Below are 19,560 nucleotides of genomic sequence, written 5' to 3' on the forward strand. Positions count from 1 at the left end.
ATTGACTAACAGAACACTGGGGCAAAGACCGGAAAGAGACCAGACAATGTTGACTGTTATGGGAATAATTTATTCTTAATGCAAGATACTCATGTAAGGTAAAGGCGTCTACATAACAAATCATTTGGTTCTATTCATTCATAATTTTCATGTTTTCCCCTTCAAGGAATGTGAGTATTAAAAAGAATAGCAATGAAATCATATTTATCCAGGATCAAAAACTTAAAAAAGTTACAGGCATTGAAACAGTACATTAAATCAAACATTAAATCATCATTGCCATGGGCTTTAAAAATGCATTCAATTGGTTGTCATATGATTGGGATTCATCGTAAGACAAACAGGCCTCCACAGCTGTTGTGCAAACATAACAGAGCTGACAGTTTATACTTCAGCATTATCCAGTGGGAGCGGGGGGGGGGGGGGGGGGGGGGGGTCGGGGTGGCACGGGGGTGGGTAGTCGGAAGGGGGGGGGGCCAAGGAGCTGGGAGTTCATGGTTGGGGTCAATTCCAGTTCACGCAACTCTGAAAATAACCCAAATTTAGAAAATCCCTCACTGAAAGTCATGGAACCGCTTTCACAAATCAATCAAACCCGCATTGTAGTATTTATGCAGTAGCTCTTTTTCCAGTGGTGAAATCATCTCTCACACAGGTATTGGGTCCTGTGTGAACACCTAACACTACTGAGGGCTGCTCCCTTCACAGGTTTGCTTTTCAGTGTTAAAAGTGTGACAGTAGGAATATAGTAAATAAAGACACTGCGTAAACATTACCATGGCAGGTGTGAATGAATCCCAGTCTTAGTGTACCTCCTGAATTGACTGGAATTGAAATGGAATTAGACCCCACCCTTTGGGGACAGTAGCTGACCGGCGTCCTGTGGACTAGGTCACCGTGGTGGGTAGGGTATTGTAGGGGGTAGGGCTTGAGGAATAGGAGGTATGAATACAGGTCAGGAGGAGGTAGGGAGAAGGCACAAGTGCCCAGCAGAGGTAAGAGGTGTTAAAGTGCCCAGGAGTGTGGTGAGATCTACAGTAGAGATGAGCCTGAGATCTGTGTGTGTGTGTGTGTGTGTCCGTGTGCTTGTGTGTGTCGTGATGGGTACCAAATTAGTTAAATTATAGGTAACGATCAAATCCTGTTGGAACCGATTACTATGAAATCAATGTTTCTCTTTTTTGCAGAATTCCCTTGACAGTGGATTATAGAGACAGATGAAGTGGAGGCCGAGGTGAAGGGAGGTGGCCGAGGTGAAGGGAGGAGGCCGAGGTGAAGGGGGGAGGCCGAGGTGATGAGGGTGGAGACCGAGGTGATGAGGGTGGAGACCGAGGTGATGAGGGTGGAGACCGAGGTGATGAGGGTGGAGACCGAGGTGATGAGGGTGGAGACCGAGGTAATGAGGGTGGAGACCGAGGTAATGAGGGTGGAGACAGGTAATGAGGGTGGAGACAGGTATATTTCCACTGGACCGCACAGATTATACAATTTTTTTAAATAACTTAGCAATTAATGTTGAGATACAGTCAAACCATCACAGCTGTCTGACAAGTTAATGGAGGTTTCATCTACTCCAGCTATGCATTTTCAACAGTTGTAGACATAATTAGCTCCGGAAGAGCCCATGTTCTGCCATAAAAGCCAGACATTTTCCATTTGTTCTTTTCCATATTCTACTGTGCCTAGGGGAAAGAAGTCCTTACTGTCGCCTCGGTTTTCATACTTCAGACTAAAAATACATAAACAAATATTACTTGAAACTGTAAATATTTGACAGGAAACAAAATAAGCAATAGTTTGAAATCGAGGACCTGAAATTGTTCCTCTGGAACTGGAAACTGTAAAGCGGTACCCATCCCTGTGTTTGTATGTCTGTGCGTGTGTTCATGTCATCTACAGTAGAATGCCTGAGATCTGAGAGCATATTGTTTTGTGTGGTGTTTGAGCACATGTTCACCAGAAGCAATAAGTAGAGTACAGCGCCTGATATTTAGGGAACATAACTAAAGTGCTAGAGGAAAGGACTAGGCAGGCCAACAGTAGAAGCACAACACGTTAGGTTTACAGAGTGGTGCCATGGCCCAGGGGTACCGGACAGTGGGCGGGAGAGCAGGAGTGTTTAAGGCCAACAGTTAGATGGTGGGGGGGGGTGTTAAAAAGGACAGTTATGAGTTTAGGACTAAGGCCAGATGAAGGAAAAGTGTGTTATGAGAGACTGGGACAGGGGTTATAGGTAGGTCAGGTATGACGGTCAGAGGCTATGTGAGCATATCCCAGAGGCAACAGCAGCACAGGGCTGTCCAACAGGCCGTCAGACACGTGTCCCCTGTATCATCTCTCCTCCTCTCCTCCACCACATACACTAGATAGACGCAGAGAAAAACACAGAGAGGCAGAGGGATATTATGTTGGTAACAAATATAACCAAGCTATAGACATGTCTTAATCCTGTCATGAACAGTGACATTAAACATGTTTATTCATTATCACCGGGGAACACTGGAGCACACGTCACTTAGCGGTCACAGTCCTCTCTACTCATTATCTCTGTTATGTTTGCTGTTAATAATTCCATACACATGACAAAGGTCATCTGGAGGGAGTCCGTTCTGGTGAGTTACATCAGTAAACAGGCACTGCTCCGTCCCTGGTACAAAGGAACTGCTCTTTAGCAGTTGCCAGGCAGTCTGTTAATCCGCCTTAGCTTGGTGGGGTTCATTCACTTTGAACATTTTCTTTGATATGTAAAAGCTTGCACAAAATGACACATTTCCCCAGAATAATGCTCTTCAACAGACTATGTGTTTGCTTTCTTTCCATGTGGCAGGTGGGAGATGATCACTAAGTAGATCAAAAACATGAAGCAAATGGGTAATGGAGCAGGAGATTCTGCTGCCAATCTGTATTTTAATGAAAGACACGTCTGACAAAATGGTCACCAGACTACAGGCACTTTCGGGTAGACTTTACTGGGTTATTGTTAGTGAATGAAGCAACTGACTACAGCCTGAGAGGTTCACTTTCTGCCATAGCCCACTTCCATTAAACAAGGGCCGCAAATAAAACCTTAAATCATGCCATGACGAGGACAAAATTGTCAACTGAAGCAGAACCTGTACTCGCAATCAGGTTCGCTTCAAAATAATAACCTTGCCATTGAAGAACACACACTGGGATTCTGATATACAAGGACAAAACAAATAGCCTTATTAATAATTACATTGTTACAAAATTATGTAAAGGAAATTGCCCTTTGAATATCCAAGTACTGATAGCAGAGCTAATGGATGTGCTATCTATGAAAGTATATTATTAGAACCAGTGGTTCCCAGACGTTTAAAGTTGATCCAGGAGTGCCAGCTCTGGATCGATCAAACACATGGAACAATTGGTGGTCGCTGGTGGAGCTTTAAGAACCACAGGAAAAAACAACACTTTCCATAGCACAACCATAGCACATCCACTTTCTTTTCATACTGACTTGAGCTTTAATCTTTCCCCTTTTGGTTATTTTCTACAGTCAAGTAACACCCCCCCCTTTCCCCTCTCCTCCCCCCTATTCTCTCTTCACTCTTCTCAACTCTCTGCTCACCTGTGTTTTTTGGGGCCTCACCATACATGGGCCCTGGGGGCGGTCCTCCCTGCCATCCAAACTGAGGCTGTCCTGGGTACCCGCCCTGGTAGGCTCCTGGTTGTCCCTGACCGGGGTACGGGCCAGGGTAGGGTCCTGGAGGGCCCCCGGGGCCAGCTGGGTAGTTAGGGTAGGCTGGGTTTTGAGGAGGGTATCCTCCCGGCTGCTCCATGTTGACAGGGTATCCTTGAGGAGGGTATCCCTGCTGAGGGTATCCCTGGACGGGGTAACCAGGGGCCGTGGGTCCTGGGCCCTGGTACGGAGGAGGTTGCTCAGAATTCATCTGCTAGATATGAGAGACGCCTGAAGAAAGAGAGGGCAAGGGGGGCATGAGAAAGAGAGTGGGCAGGGAGAAGGTGAGAGAGAAAATATTGAAAAGGAGGAGGTAGGCTGCTATTTGCAGCCAGTTTTCTGCTCTACTTCATCATGAACTGCGCCCACCTCATGTACAAGGTCTAAATAGGTCCCGGATTAGAGGATTGCAATGAGAAAACTGAGTGGAACTGGTTTTGCTTTAGATGTTAATTAGCCAACCAGGTTGGAATAACAAAAGTTCCTTCTACTGCATCAACTCAACAGTTATGGCTGAGAGAGCGAAGGCTGTTACATTTTCAGTCCCAAGTGCTTTGAGAGCTGATAATAACAGAGCTGTGATGGTGTCAATGAAACGTTCGCAACGAGAGCTGACAGGCGCTTTGTTTCAGCAATGTGACCTGCCCAGGGGAGAAACAGCAGGTGAGCTTCATCTGAAAGTCTGAAGACATCTGGGGAACATATATTTTGTTTCAGGGCAGTGGAGGGGGTCATAGAAAATAAAGCCCCATTGGTTTGTAAGCTATTTAGTGCTTATTCAACACTGACCAACTCAAAGGTTGCAGATACAAAAGTGACCATAAATAGCCTGCAAAGCTAAGCACAGCGTTAAAAGCACGAGTCCGCTGCCAAACAGCCCCATCTCACAAAATGCTATTGATCATAGCCAGACACATATTAAATTCAAAATGAGCTGCACTAAACAAGCTGATTTGCTAGTATTTTTGTTAAGCGACAAATAGAAAGTGAATTTGTTAAATAAGATTGTGGGGCAATGGCTGAATTGCATGACCACAATTACACTTCACACAGTTTATACAGTTGCACTTTCATTTCTAGACTTTTTCATCTACTGACCCACAAAACAGCAGAAAGACACCATACATGTTATATTTCAAGCACTTGGGCCTAGCAAAAATTGTCTCATACTGAAGTGTTCAGGTGCCAGGTTGTGAATGAAGCCTTTCTTAATAACCTTTCAGGGTTCAATTTATGGGTAAAAAACCCATATTGAGAAAATGAAATGATAGCAATGATTTTGTAACGGTGTCAACAAGTGATGACGACACAGAAAGAGGGATTGGAGAATGTGAGTCAAACAAAAAGACTATTGCTGTTTCAAAGCCCTGCAATGTCAACACGGGACCTGAGATAAGATCACATGAGTGTGTGCGTGTGTTCCTGTGTTTCCCTTAGAGTCCCATTAGCTGGTGGTTTCCCACGAGTGTGTATTGTAGGTAAAGACATTCTAGTAGTAGGACCTTGGGGATGTCTATGTTGCCAAGAAAACACAGGCATCTAGAACATGGTTCTTCTAATAGAGCTATGAAGTCAGGAGGGTCAACCATACTACTGGACAGCTACTGAATATGCAGGCTTTTATTCCAGCCCTGCTCTAAGTGCTTGTTTATATTCCACTAAATTTTCTGAGACATACAGTGGATATAAAAAGTCTACACACTAGGGACGTCCCAATCAGGTTTTTATGCCCTCGAGTCCGAGTCATTTGATTTTGACTATCTACCGATACCGAGTCCCGATCCAATACTTCTATAATATATAAAAAAAAGAATAAAAGAGCGAAAAAACAGATCCAGGATGTTCCTTATTTTTTATTTAATTCACCTTATTTTAAACATTCAACAACAGGACCTACGTACGAACTCCAGATGTCTGTGGTGAACGAAACATGGGGTACATCTGATAACAGGACAAGTAGTTTGTCACAAATCTTCTTATAAAGGGCTGGCAGAGCTTTCTCTGTGAAATAGTGGTGAGACGGCATTTAAAAATCGAGGTTCTATGTGCTCCATAAGCATAAGAAATCCAGGGTTCTCTACAAAGGTGAATGGCAGGTCACTCATTGCGATCATTTGCGCTATCTTGACTGTGATGTCCTGCGCCTTCGCGCGGTCACGGCGAAGGCATGAGCTGACTCGTCTTCGGCGGGGTTGCCTGGGTAAACTTGCTTTATATAACACTCTCCAGACCGCAGAAATACTTGCGCTTTCCGCTTCAAGCTGCTTCCGTGTTCTACTTTGCCGGCATTTAACCAATAGCGTCTCTACAACAAAGTGATACAATCCCGCACGCGTTGCTGTTTCTGTGTGGAGTCAAAAGGGTCTAACTCTGTGCCACCGCATAACTACAGATGTGTTAAATAATGAGAATATATATACATATATATCAGAGTCCTGATCGGGAGGTAACATCCGATTCCGATCGAGTCTGAAACCACGTGATTGGGCCCGATTTCCGATCAGGTGATCGGATCTGGACATCCCTACTACACACCCCTGTGTAAATGCCAGATTGTTGTGATGTAAAAGAATGAGACAAAGATAAATCATGTCAGAACCTTTTCCACTTTAAATGTGACCTATAATGTGAACAGTTCAATTGAAAAACAAACTGAAATCTTCAAGGGGGAAAAATGCACACCCTCTTATATCTGGGGATGTGGCTGTGTTCAGAATGAACCAATCACATTCAAACTCATGTTACGTATAAGTCATTACACACCTGCCATCATTTAAAGTGACTCTGATCAATCTCAAATAAAGCTCAGGTGTTCTAGTAAGACTTTTCTGACATTTTCTTAGTTGCATATCATAGCAAAAGCCACGGTCCACAGAGTTTCCAAAGCATCAGAGGGATCTCATTGTTGAAAGATATCAGTCAGGAGATACAAAAGAAATTCCAAAGCATTAGATATACCATGGAAGACAGTGAAGACAGTCATCATCAAGTGGAGAAAATATGGCACAACAGAGACATTACCAAGAACTGGACGTCCCTCCAAAATTGATGAAAAGACGAGAAGCTAACTGGTCAGGGAGGCTTCCAAGAGGCCTACAGCAACATTAAAGGAACTGCAGGAATTGTTGGCAAGTAATGGCTGTGTGCTACATGTGACAACAATCTCCCGTATTCTTCATATGAATGGCCTATGGGGTAGGGAGGCAAGACGGAAGCCTTTTCTTACAAAGAAACACATCCAAGCCCAGCTGAAGTTTGCACAAACAAACATCAAGTCCCCCAAAAGCAGGTGGGGAAATGTGTTATGGTCTGATGAAACCAAGGTTGAAGGTTTTTGACCAAAATTCTGAAAGGAACTGTGGGTATGGTGTACTCAAAGTACACCATACCCACAGTAAAGCATGGTGGTGGCAGCATCATGCTTGGGGGCTGTTTTTATTCAGCTGGAACAGGGGCCTCAGTCAGGGTGGAGGGAATTATGAACAGTTCCAAATACCAGGCAATTTTGGCACAAAACCTTCAGGCATCCGTTAGAAAGCTGAAGGTGAAGAGGATGTTCACCTTTCAGCACAACAAAGACCCAAAGCACATATCCAAATCCAGAAAAGCATGGCTTCACCAGAAGATTAACATTTTGGAATGGCCTAGCCAGAGCCCAGCCCTGAATAGACTCCTACCCAAAAAGACTGAGTGCTGTAATAAAATCAAAAGGTGTTTCAACAAAAGTATTTGTTTAAGGGTGTGCACACTTATGCAACCAGGTTATTGTGAGTTTTTTTATTAATTTTTTTCCTCTCAAAGATTTCAGTTAGTTTTTCAATTGAATTGTCCATGTTAAAGGTCACATTCTCAACAGAGCAACCCTGAGTTTGGCAAGTGTGCAGACAATTGTGTCAGAACAGTAAAAGATCTTGAACACGCGGGTGTAAATTCAAATGCCATGAATAAATTACGCAAACCAAGACTAGTCTAGCTCGTTTTTTATTCTCACCCTAGTGATATAAACAAGTCCTAATACCGCAGACACACTGGGTATATTCCCTAGCATCTCCCTAGCACCGATGGTGATGGGATGAATCAGGACAACACCCAGTATTGTTCTACAAGGACATATTGAGTACATGCCCAACACATAATCATACTGTGCTTTCATTTAATGTCAGCAGGGGATGACACTTGTCCTGCTTGTTTTAAAGGATGTAGGTCACATATAACCACAGCCTTCTAGCGATTTCTATTAAAATACATCTCTGGTAGCTGATACAGAAGTATGCTAGCTGCTGTTTTACCATCACTGTATCTGTAGGCAGTATGTGTGCAAAAACATGGCCCGCCCGTAGAATGTATTGGCTAACAACTTAATGGAAATTCAAATACCCAGACACACTCTTGACTTAAGGCAAATGCATCCCTTAAGGCATCCCTCATACACACCCTTAAACCTGATATCAAGTTGGCTTGCCTCTATGACCTGTTTTCAGCTATTCAATATAGACACAAACACAAATGTAAGTACATTAGATCATAGTTTTACCAATTCATAGGGGCAACTACCCAGCAGACATGGGACAGTTGATGTTGAGATATGTGTCTTCCCAAAACACATCCATTGCCATTCTCCTTATCATGTTACTCGCTCAACTAGGAATTCCTTACATGTCAGAAGGAAATGCATTCTCTTACATTCCACCTTGATTGAGCTTGCAGACACTCAAGTCTCCACAACGTCACTTGAGTGCTACGCAGTAAGGCAGTCATATTCAATTACTAACCCCAAATGTTGATGTTCTGGCCAATTGCAATGCTCTTCATTAGATGTATTAATTATATTTTTAGTATACCTGCTGGGACTACTAAAAAGAGAAGGAAAGAGATAAAAGGAGGTGAGAAAAAGAAGTAAAAGATAGAAAAAGAGAAAAAAGTATAGGTAGCTCAGGTCACAGAGAAAGCAGAGGTAGTGTGACAGTACTATAGGAAGTTTAACAAGGTAGAGCTACTCATCAGCCCCTAGAAGACCAATCAATTCTGGGCCTAAAAAAAAATATCTACATTTTACCTTTCTTCATTCTGTTCACAGACTTCATTTTGAATATTTGTCCGAAGCTGTGGTGCTGTAAAGGAGAAACACTCTTAACATGCATTTCTAGCACTTTCCCCAGTTAGGAGCATAAGAGACCAGCTGAACTTAATTAGACAATCAGACAATTAATTGTACAATTCTGTTGATCATCTTGGTGTAGGAAGTGAACACATCTTCAGTTTACGATAAAGTTTAGGGAAGTGTTAATTTAAGTTCTTCATTCTTGAGAATATTGTCTGCATCGCATCGCATCATCTTCCGCTTAATCCGGGGCCGGGTCGCGGGGGCAGCAGTCTAAGCAGGGATGCCCAGACTTCCCTCTCCCCAGACACTTCCTCCAGCTCTTCCGGGGGGACACCGAGGCGTTCCCAGGCCAGCCGGGAGACATAGTCCCTCCAGCGTGTCCTAGGTCTTCCCCGGGGTCTCTTCCCGGTGGGACGGGACCGGAACACCTTCCCAGGAAGGCGTTCCGGAGGCATCCGAAACAGATGCCCAAGCCACCTCAGCTGACCCCTCTCGATGTGGAGGAGCAGCGGCTCTACTCTGAGCTCCTCCCGGGTGACCGAGCTTCTCACCCTATCTCTAAGGGATCGCCCAGCCACCCTGCGGAGAAAGCTCATTTCGGCCGCCTGTATCCGGGATCTTGTCCTTTCGGTCATGACCCAAAGCTCATGACCATAGGTGAGAGTAGGAACGTAGATTGACCGGTAAATCGAGAGCTTCGCCTTACGGCTCAGCTCTTTCTTCACCACGACAGACCGATACATCGACCGCATTACTGCAGAAGCTGCACCGATCCGTCTGTCAATCTCCTTGGACGGTTTGCAGCCGAGTGTGAAGCGGTGGGGATGAAAATCAGTACCTCCAAATCCGAGGCCATGGTCATCAGTCGGAAAAGAGTGGCTTGCCCACTTCAGGTTGGTGGAGAGTGCCTGCCTCAAGTGGAGGAGTTTAAGTATCTAGGGGTCCTGTTCACGAGTGAGGGAAGAATATTGTCTGGTTAAATTATATAATAAAGCCCAACTCTGCTTCTCACGATTCTGGTGTGAGACAAGCATTTCATCATACTGCCAGAACAAAATAAAGGACCCTTCTACATCAGCAACCCAGAGCCATCTACATCACTGTAGACCTCTCTCGACCTCTCTCAAGGGGTGTTTTGGCTGCGAGTGCGCCTGGCAGATGGGTAAATGAGGTAACAGCAGAGCCCCAGAATCCTACTCCACAGACCAGCGGCAAACCGTGACTATTGTAACTAGGCCCTCAGTAGTGGAAAAAGATCTGATGTCATACATAGAGACATAGAGAGTACCTATGTACGAGAAGCAATTATTTTATGACAGAGTCAAATGGTCCTAAGCTACGCCTCGGCTGTGGCTCACAGAAGCAGCAAACGTAAACAATGTTTGCATATATGGATAGCAGGAAGTACATTAGAAGACAATGTTCAAAGATATATTTACCAAAACAGTGACTCAAATAATGGCGGAATAAATTCAACCACACAAATACACAGATTGTTTCTTAAAGTTGAAATAATATTTCACACATTGTATTGTCAAAATGATATGAATGAGATAGCAACAAAAAACTGTAGATGAAAACAAAAAGAACACACCATTATTATCCAAATCCACAAAAGCATGGCTTCATCAGAAGATGATAAACATTTTGGAATGGCCCAGCCAGAGCCCAGCCCTGAATCCAAATGAACATCAGTGGGGTGATCTGAAGGGGCCTGTGCACAGGAGATGTCCTCATAATCTGACAGATTTTGAGCTTTTTGCAAAGAAGAGTGGGCAAGTATTGTTGCGTCAAGATGTGCCATGATAATAGACTCCTACCCAAAAATACAGTGCTGTAATAAAATCAAAAGGTGCTTCAACAAAGTATTAGTTTAAGGGTGTGCACACTTATGCAACCAGATTATTGTGAGTTTTTTATTTTAAATGTTTCCCCCTCAAATATTTCAGTTTGTTTTTCAATTGAATTGTTCACATTATAGGTCACATTAAAGGTGGAAAAAGTTCTGACATTTGTCTCATTCTTTTACATCACAAGAACCTGGCATTTTAACAGGGGTGTGTAGAATTTTTATAGCCACTGTATGTACAAATACAATGTATTGTCCTGGCCCGGTGTGGCTGCAAGTTACATCGTTACATTTTGATTGGAAATTAGTAGTTGTTCATCTAATTAGAAATTAGCTTTGTGCATTTCCATTCTAGATCAATTTGAGCATGGAGCAGCCTGCAGGGATTATATATATATTTTTAAGAAAAGTTATGTCAACTGTATATTGGAGTAATTGATGGGTTTGCTACCATGGATCTTAAACAATATACCGGGGCCCTTATTCTTATTGAGTCTTTCTACTTAAATGACTAAGCAAAAAGTTTACAGTGTCACTTTTCTGTCAAATACACTCACCTAAAGGATTATTAGGAACACCATACTAATACTGTGTTTGACCCCCTTTCGTCTTCAGAACTGCCTTAATTCTATGTGGCATTGATTCAACAAGGTGCTGAAAGCATTCTTTAGAAATGTTGGCCCATATTGATAGGATAGCATCTTGCAGTTGATGGAGATTTGTGGGATGCACATCCAGGGCACGAAGCTCCCGTTCCACCACATCTCAAAGATGCCCAATGGGTTTGAGATCTGGTGACTTTGGGGGGCATTTCAGTACAGTGAACTCGTTGTCATGTTCAAGAAACCAATTTGAAATGATTCGAGCTTTGTGACATGATGCATTATCCTGCTGAAAGTAGCCATCAGAGGATGGGTACATGGTGGTCATAAAGGGATGGACATGGTCAGAAACAATGCTCAGGTAGGCCGTGGCATTTAAACGATGCCCAATTGGCATTAAGGGGCCTAAAGTGTGCCAAGAAAACATCCCCCACACCATTACACCACCACCACCAGCCTACACAGTGGTAACAAGGCATGATGGATTCATGTTCTCATTCTGTTTACGCCAAATTCTGACTCTACCATCTGAATGTCTCAACAGAAATCGAGACTCATAAGACCAGGCAACATTCTTCCAGTCTTCAACTATCCAATTTTGGTGAGCTTGTGCAAATTTTAGCTTCTTTTTCCTATTTGTAGTGGAGATGCGTGGTACCCGGTGGGGTCTTCTGCTTTTGTAGCCCATCCGCCTCAAGGTTGTGCATGTTGTGGCTTCACAAATGCTTTGCTGCATACCTCGGTTGTAACGAGTTGCAACTTCAGTCAAAGTTGCTCTTCTATCAGCTTGAATCAGTCGGCCCATTCTCCTCTGACCTCTAGCATCAACAAGGCATTTTCGCCCACAGGACTGCTGCATACTGGATGTTTTTCCCTTTTCACACCATTCTTTGTAAACCCTAGAAATGGGTGTGCGTGAAAATCCCAGTAACTGAGCAGATTGTGAAATACTCAGAGCGGCCCGTCTGGCACCAACAACCATGCCACGTTCAAAATTGCTTAAATCACCTTTCTTTCCCATTCTGACATTCAGTTTGGAGTTCAGGAGATTGTCTTGACCAGGACCACACCCCTAAATGCATTGAAGCAACTGCCATGTGATTTGTTGATTAGATAATGCATTAATGAGAAATTTAACAGATGTTCCTAATAATCCTTTAGGTGAGTGAACATTTCAAGCCAATCGATAAGATTAATGTTTCATCCTCAATGGTCAATAGGCAACCTCACTGTTTGAAGATTATGGCTCAGTATTTTTGGCACAAACGTGTGAAAGAAATCCAGGCAGGTCAGATGAATGTACCAATCTTATATGAATGTACATTCATATAAGATCGGACTATTGACTAATCAATGGGTACTGAGTTGACATCACCAGACATTAATCTTGAGATTTTTTCACAGGGTGAAAATGACCTGTGTAATCAAAGTACACGTGCTGAAGTAATGCAATACCCAACTCAACATTCAAAAAATGTGTAGGCACCTGACCTTAACACAAGGAACACAGCGTGATAAGGCACTCTGAGTACTGAGCCACCTCAAGGACTATTACTTTCAAATTCTGTGTGAAAGACACGGAGCTGTTCATAAAGAAAAACTTTTAATTTTTCTTTACATATAGTAATAACATAGTCAACCGTTTTTCTTAAAGTCTGAGTCCCAAGAGTCCAATCCAACTAATGCAGAATCTGATTTCAATATTCATCCTATATTCAAAATAACATTACTCTGCAAGGCAAATTTCATGCTGCATGTGATTTCTCCTTAAAGGACAAACGTGCTCACACATCTAATTTTGTAGAGTGACAGCATACCAGGTAATCAGGAAAGTAGTAGTTGGAGGTTTTTATACAGAACCCGAAAACAGTCTGGTTTTATTTGACCTGGGGAAAAAGAGCTGCTGCGTAAACACTGCAATGCGGGATTCATTGAATTGAGCCCCGGGTTTGTTTAGAAGTATAACACTGCCACTCCTTCATCATCTATGAATTCCACAGCGCAACAAACTGCCGGAAAGGGGGCCAGTGTTGTCCTTCCATCCCCCATACATTCTTCTGTCCTTCTGTCGCTTTCAAGGCTATTTTAACACACAGTGTTTAGTGTAAACACTTAAATGGTGAGCTAAACTCTTTCTTGCATTATATTTCTCTCACTTGCTTTCCTCCTCTTTTCAGTTCCTCTCTCTTTCTTTCCCTCCCCCACCTTTCTCAACAAGTATTGTATACAGATGAACATGCAGGATATTCCATGGAAATGTCAAACTTAGCATCCACAAAGTGTATTGTTATCTTTAAGATCAGACAGTCATAAGGAACAGGTCTCAATTAGGGATGCACTGATAAGAAAATTTTTCAGTGCATATCGGTTAGCTGATATCGCTAGCCGATATTCACAAACCACAATCGTCTGATGCCAATACCGATGTTTTGTCATTTCTGCACCTTTGCACCTGACATCAACAAAAAACTAATTGTAGCTTCTGATGATGCTTCTTATTTCAATAAATATATATTCAATAATAAAAAAGTTATCTTTCTACATATTTGAATAACAAAAGTCTCTCCAAAACAAGAAAAGGAACTAGGCAAGCCTAGTTCTGCCAGACCGCGGTTAGAAGGGATGAATGTTGTTGTCCCTGACTGGCTTCGATCTGCAGTTTCCTTTGTGGCAGACTGTGTTTAACCACTATGCTATTTAAACAGCATGTGATGTCTGTTTACTTCTGTATTGTCAAACCAATTAGTCAAAACTCCACTGTCAAGACTTCCCTACATTAGCTGACATCCAAACCAACAACAGGTATAACAGGGTAAATACATTCATTGTGTTAAATTAAAAAGAGATTACTGTAGATGGCTAGCTAATAGCTGTACCATACTATAATGAAAACAATAACTACAATCTACAATCGAAATCGGTCTCTTAAGAGACATTCACTCTTCATGGCAAACTCTGTTTATGCGGTCCGGCAATAAGTCGGATAATGAATGTAAATGCATAAATGATATAAATACATTTTCCCATTCTTTAATTATACATTATACAATGTCTACACTCACCTAAAGTATTATTAGGAACACCTGTTCAATTTCTCATTAATGCAATTATCTAATCAACCAATCACATGGCAGTTGCTTCAATGCATTTAGGGGTGTGGTCCTGGTCAAGACAATCTCCTGAACTCCAAACTGAATGTCAGAATGGGAAAGAAAGGTGATTTAAGCAATTTTGAACGTGGCATGGTTGTTGGTGCCAGACGGGCCGCTCTGAGTATTTCACAATCTGCTCAGTTACTGGGATTTTCACGCACACCCATTTCTAGGGTTTACAAAGAATGGTGTGAAAAGGGAAAAACATCCAGTATGCAGCAGTCCTGTGGGCGAAAATGCCTTGTTGATGCTAGAGGTCAGAGGAGAATGGGCCGACTGATTCAAGCTGATAGAAGAGCAACTTTGACTGAAATAACCACTCGTTACAACTGAGGTATGCAGCAAAGCATTTGTGAAGCCACAACACGCACAACCTTGAGGCGGATGGGCTACAACAGCAGAAGACCCCACCGGGTACCACTCATCTCCACTACAAATAGGAAAAAGAGGCTACAATTTGCACAAGCTCACCAAAATTGGATAGTTGAAGACTGGAAGAATGTTGCCTGGTCTGACGAGTCTTGATTTCTGTTGAGACATTCAGATGGTAGAGTCAGAATTTGGCGTAAACAGAATGAGAACATGGATCCATCATGCCTTGTTACCACTGTGCAGGCTGGTGGTGGTGGTGTAATGGTGTGGGGGATGTTTTCTTGGCACACTTTAGGCCCCTTAGTGCCAATTGGACATCGTTGAAATGCTTCTGATGGCTACTTCCAGCAGGATAATGCACCATGTCACAAAGCTCGAATCATTTCAAATTGGTTTCTTGAACATGACAATGAGTTCACTGTACTGAAATGGCCCCCAAAGTCACCAGATCTCAAACCCATTGGGCATCTTTGAGATGTGGTGGAACGGGAGCTTCGTGCCCTGGACGTGCATCCCACAAATCTCCATCAACTGCAAGATGCTATCCTATCAATATTGGCCAACATTTCTAAAGAATGCTTTCAGCACCTTGTTGAATCAATGCCACATAGAATTAAGGCAGTTCTGAAGGCGAAAGGGGGTCAAACACAGTATTAGTATGGTGTTCCTAATAATCCTTTAGGTGAGTGTATGTAGTAAATAAGCTAGGTAAGATATTTAACACTCAAAAATGTAACATTCAAAAGTCTTGTCTTCAACTTCTGAAATGCATGCTCAGTTACATTAAGTTCTGATGACTAACTTGGCCAGTCAACTTTCTACTTTTCGGCCTTGAAAACTTCCTTTGTAGCTATGGCAGTGTGTTCAGTGTCATTGTCGTAGTGTATGATTAGGTTTTCTCCAATAAGTTTAGACGCATTTAGTTGTATCAGAGCAGACAAGATGTTTCTGTCCACTTCAGAATCATCCTGCTGCTATCAGCAGTTACATAATCAATGAAGACAAGTGAGCCAGTGTCAGTTCTTACACTACCATCACTATGATTCACAGATAGTCATCAGGCCTTACAATACAATCATGATGATTCACAGATGATCATCAGCTCTTACAATACAATCATGATGATTCACAGAGTCATCAGCACTTGCACTAACATCACGATGATTCACAGATGATCATCAGCTCTTACCCTACCATCATGATGACTCACAGATAAGGTTGAATACTTTCAATCGTGTTGGGGAGGAGCTTCACAGTTATCCACTGTAGAGGTCTTTCTTGGATTACCAGGTTGTTTAACATTGCTGAGCTAAAATGGGGGACTAAGGACAAAAAAATTTATCCAACGGCCATCAGCACTTTAACCCCATAGTCAGGGCTGGAAAAACAATTGTAACTGTCAAACTAGTTTGGGGTATAGGGTGGCCTAGCAGCATCTGACCAGTAACCATATGGTTGGATGATGGAATCCTAAACCCGGCAAGAGGAATGCACCGATGGCCTGTGCACATTGCACAGACGTGTAAGTTGCTTTGTCACTGCACCAACCTGAACATGTTAAAAATGTAATAGGCTGATTGCTGACAACTGTCTGGGAAACCCCACTGGCAATTACATTATTTTTTTCCCCTTTCTCAATAAATTATCTTCAACAAATTTTTTAACACAGTAAAACCTGATATAGCTATATCATCTTAGTGTTTCCCTGTGTGTGTGTGTGTGTGTGTGTGTGTGTGTGTGTGTGTGTACCCATTGATTTGGCATTGATGGGAAACAGCCTCTAGTATGCAGGCCTAGTACTGACCCCTGACTGTCACAGTTTCCACAACAAAGATACACACACATACAGCCTAGTGCGATAGTTTGTTAGTTGCTTATGAATTATTGATTAGTCATTAGTGATCAAACAGTTTTCAGAACAGAGAAGTAGATCTGCCAGCCAAAGGTATTTTACCAAAGTAAATTGGTTCATATATTACCATATGTACAGTTGTTGATGAACTATTACATATTAATGGCATTGTATTTACACAAGGTTAAGCTTTAAAAGTAGATCAGTTATATAGATGCACAAATAAAGCAGCAGTGAATACATTTCAGTAACAACTTAGATTCTGTGCTTGGTCTCATGTAGCCCACAGAAACGAATCCTTGCAGCACATGGATGTGGGTATTTATGCATTCACTACTGTCTGTCACTATAACTAAGAGTGTCTGCTAAATTACTTCAGTGTTATTGAAAGTGAATGTGTTGTTGCCATGGATATCATGCTTTAACACCCAAACCTTTACATAATTTGGCTACTATAATTGTTTCACTAGTGACGTGAAAGCTATCCAAGTGAACAGATACTGTAAGCTTACAGGAAGTTAAAGGTAAAATACTGTAAAATATTTCTGTTACTGTATTAGTTTACATCAAGGTTATATGGTAAATGTTTTATGAGTTTGATTGAGATTCCTGACACTATTTGACATTGTTTAAATAAATTTTACATGCTTTCCCACTTAGTTATTTTTTGGTTTGGTATTTCATAATTTTGTATTGTGAATATACTAGCATATTCTATTGTTTTCTGTAAATGTATAGATTGTGTACTGTGTGTTTTATTTAGTTTTATTTCCTGTGCTTGTATGAACCCTGTGTTGGCGTTAATATGCAGGAGTGGATCACATACATATTGACGATAATGATATTAACCAATGAACATGCTTCCATTCGGAATCCATTAGCTTTACTTGAGTATGCTTAGCCCGTCCTTCACGGAGAAATGCCCATATATAGCCTACCTGACTATACCCTCTGAGACATCATTAGCCAACACAACCATGAGAACAGATCAGAGACACACAAGAGACAGAGAGAGACAACAAGAAATTAGCATCGAGAACAACAGCAAATATGGTCATTCTGATCCGATGTCAAAGCTAAATATTTCTCCTGTAACCTGCTGGCACCACCACTCACCTGGTTGTTCTTATCACCAACTATCGCCTTGCTGTGTCTGTCACCTGGCCAACCCTGCAGCACACTGACTCACTTGCCCTAATGAAAGGTTAAAGTTTGCTTTTCTAATCTCTTAACTGAATCCCCCCTTTACAGAAATATCACTCAATGATTTGACACACTGGTACAAAAAGCTAGGCCTACACCTGTATCATGGGTTTCCAACCCTCCCACATTTGTCTTTGTTTTAAATATTAACTTTTCATACTGAGTCAGTGTGGCTAGGATTATATTCTAACAATGTGCATCCAATTTTCTGAAAGACGTGTTCAATTTCGGTGTTTTTGCAGCCACATTATTTACAGACTACATTTAAGAAAGGACAATACCTGGCCTATTTTTCTTCAATGACGTCTTATGTTGTAGAGTAGTTTGTTGTATGATGCCATGTCAAAGGGAGAGAAACAATATAATTCACTTTATCACACTAGCTGTAGACGGATATAACACCCGCAACCACACGCATCTTCCGCTTATGAAAAGATAATACACCTTGTATAGGATAGGCTACATTTGTATTTCTATAAAGCTGTATGGGGGATTATCAGGTGATTTGCCGTGATAGGACACTTACATAAATTCGTCTAATAAAAATTATAATGAATAGGACTGCCAGTAGGCCTACAATCATAGAGATAAAGTCCTTTCGTACATGTTCGTCTTTCTCTTTCACTATTAGCAAATGAAGTAAATTGTACTGCTGAAAAAATGTAGACCTATGTGGACAAAGACAGTTAACTGCGTGTTCGCTATATAACGGATGGAATTTTACTAAAACAAACACCTGCACAGGGCCACAGCCCAAAACAGTATCGAATTGCAATTTTCCAACAGCTCGCAACTTCGAGACGGTCATTATCACTAGGAGCCGATATATAAGAGACTTCTATTACCTACCTTTTGATGAATTATATCCTCTATAAGGAGACAGTCCCAATTATTTTCTTTGTGCTCTGTATTTATTTAATGTTTTACCGCATTGGAGCACTCGCCCACCTCGTCTTGAAACTCGGTGCGTATCTCCGTTTGTATGAGAATAGTGACGTCATCCTGATGGTGGCGCGAGGGGTTTGCATAAGGACAAAACGCTCCAAACAGCACTGCGTTTCACTGGTTGGCTGTGTTCATTCATCTCTGTATTCACGGACAAATCAGGACGAAGGTAATGGGACTAATCGAAAGTGGTGAACATTGATCATCTGACTTGATTGGTCAGAAATGTGATGAAATACACAGATATAGGACAATTAATGAAGATATCTTATCAATTGAGCTAGCCATATTTATTCTCATAACGCATAACTTCCACGTCACAGAAACGTGACGGAATACATAAGAAATAGGTTAGTGGATTTGGCTTGAACTGAGCAATAATTATCCGTAACTGGGTTTTAAATAGATGTCGTATATTAATAGTAGCAACATGACAAATTGACTGATTGGCTAGTCTATCCTTCTTGATTACAAAAGTCCTCCGAAAAAAATGTCTAGGCCGACATGTATTAACCATGTTCAAACTATTTGGCAGACTTGTGTTTAATGGGCTACCATACCCTCGCTCATGACTACCGCCCTCATTACAATGTATCCACGTCTATGAATATAACTATAAACCACATCATTTAATATTGTCGTTTTTGCCGGACAGCGTAAGCGGAGCCGGCTAAGAAGACCGACTGGCTGGCTGGCTGGACAACTGACGGATTATTGTTAAATATCGTAGTGGTTAGTGAAACGGACTTGTTACCTATAGGTCCCGAGTTCGTATCTC

At 42.0% G+C, this 19,560-nt stretch overlaps 1 protein-coding gene across 5 annotated transcripts; it reads right to left on the minus strand.

The window, feature by feature from the left end:
• Positions 1-438: 438 nt before the first annotated feature.
• LOC105026268 (cysteine-rich and transmembrane domain-containing protein 1) lies at positions 439-18,862 on the minus strand. Of its 5 annotated transcripts, XM_010897616.5 has the most exons (4): positions 18,687-18,862; positions 18,119-18,143; positions 3,593-3,934; positions 439-2,362 (listed from the first exon to the last, which is right to left on the minus strand). In XM_010897616.5, the coding sequence occupies exons 3-4, from the start codon at positions 3,912-3,914 to the stop codon at positions 2,259-2,261; spliced, it is 426 nt and encodes a 141-aa protein (XP_010895918.1). In that variant the 5' UTR covers positions 3,915-3,934; positions 18,119-18,143; positions 18,687-18,862; the 3' UTR covers positions 439-2,258. The 5 variants fall into 5 exon arrangements, with proteins under 5 accessions (XP_010895918.1, XP_010895917.1, XP_010895919.1 ...); XM_010897615.5 differs by lacking the exon at positions 18,119-18,143 and having other exon boundaries at positions 18,687-18,857; XM_010897617.5 differs by lacking the exons at positions 18,119-18,143; positions 18,687-18,862 and adding an exon at positions 17,751-17,828.
• Positions 18,863-19,560: the final 698 nt, after the last annotated feature.

The sequence above is a fragment of the Esox lucius genome, chromosome 4 (genome assembly GCF_011004845.1).
Source record: "Esox lucius isolate fEsoLuc1 chromosome 4, fEsoLuc1.pri, whole genome shotgun sequence".
Lineage (NCBI taxonomy): Eukaryota > Metazoa > Chordata > Actinopteri > Esociformes > Esocidae > Esox > Esox lucius.

Coding starts and splice junctions, on each gene's coding strand:
- LOC105026268 (XM_010897616.5), bottom strand. CDS start 3,914: ATGAATTCTGAGCAACCTCCTCCGTACCAGGGCCCAGGACCCACGGCC. Junction 2,363..3,592: donor TGAGGCCCCAAAAAACACAG/GTGAGCAGAGAG, acceptor GCGTCTATCTAG/TGTATGTGGTGGAGGAGAGG.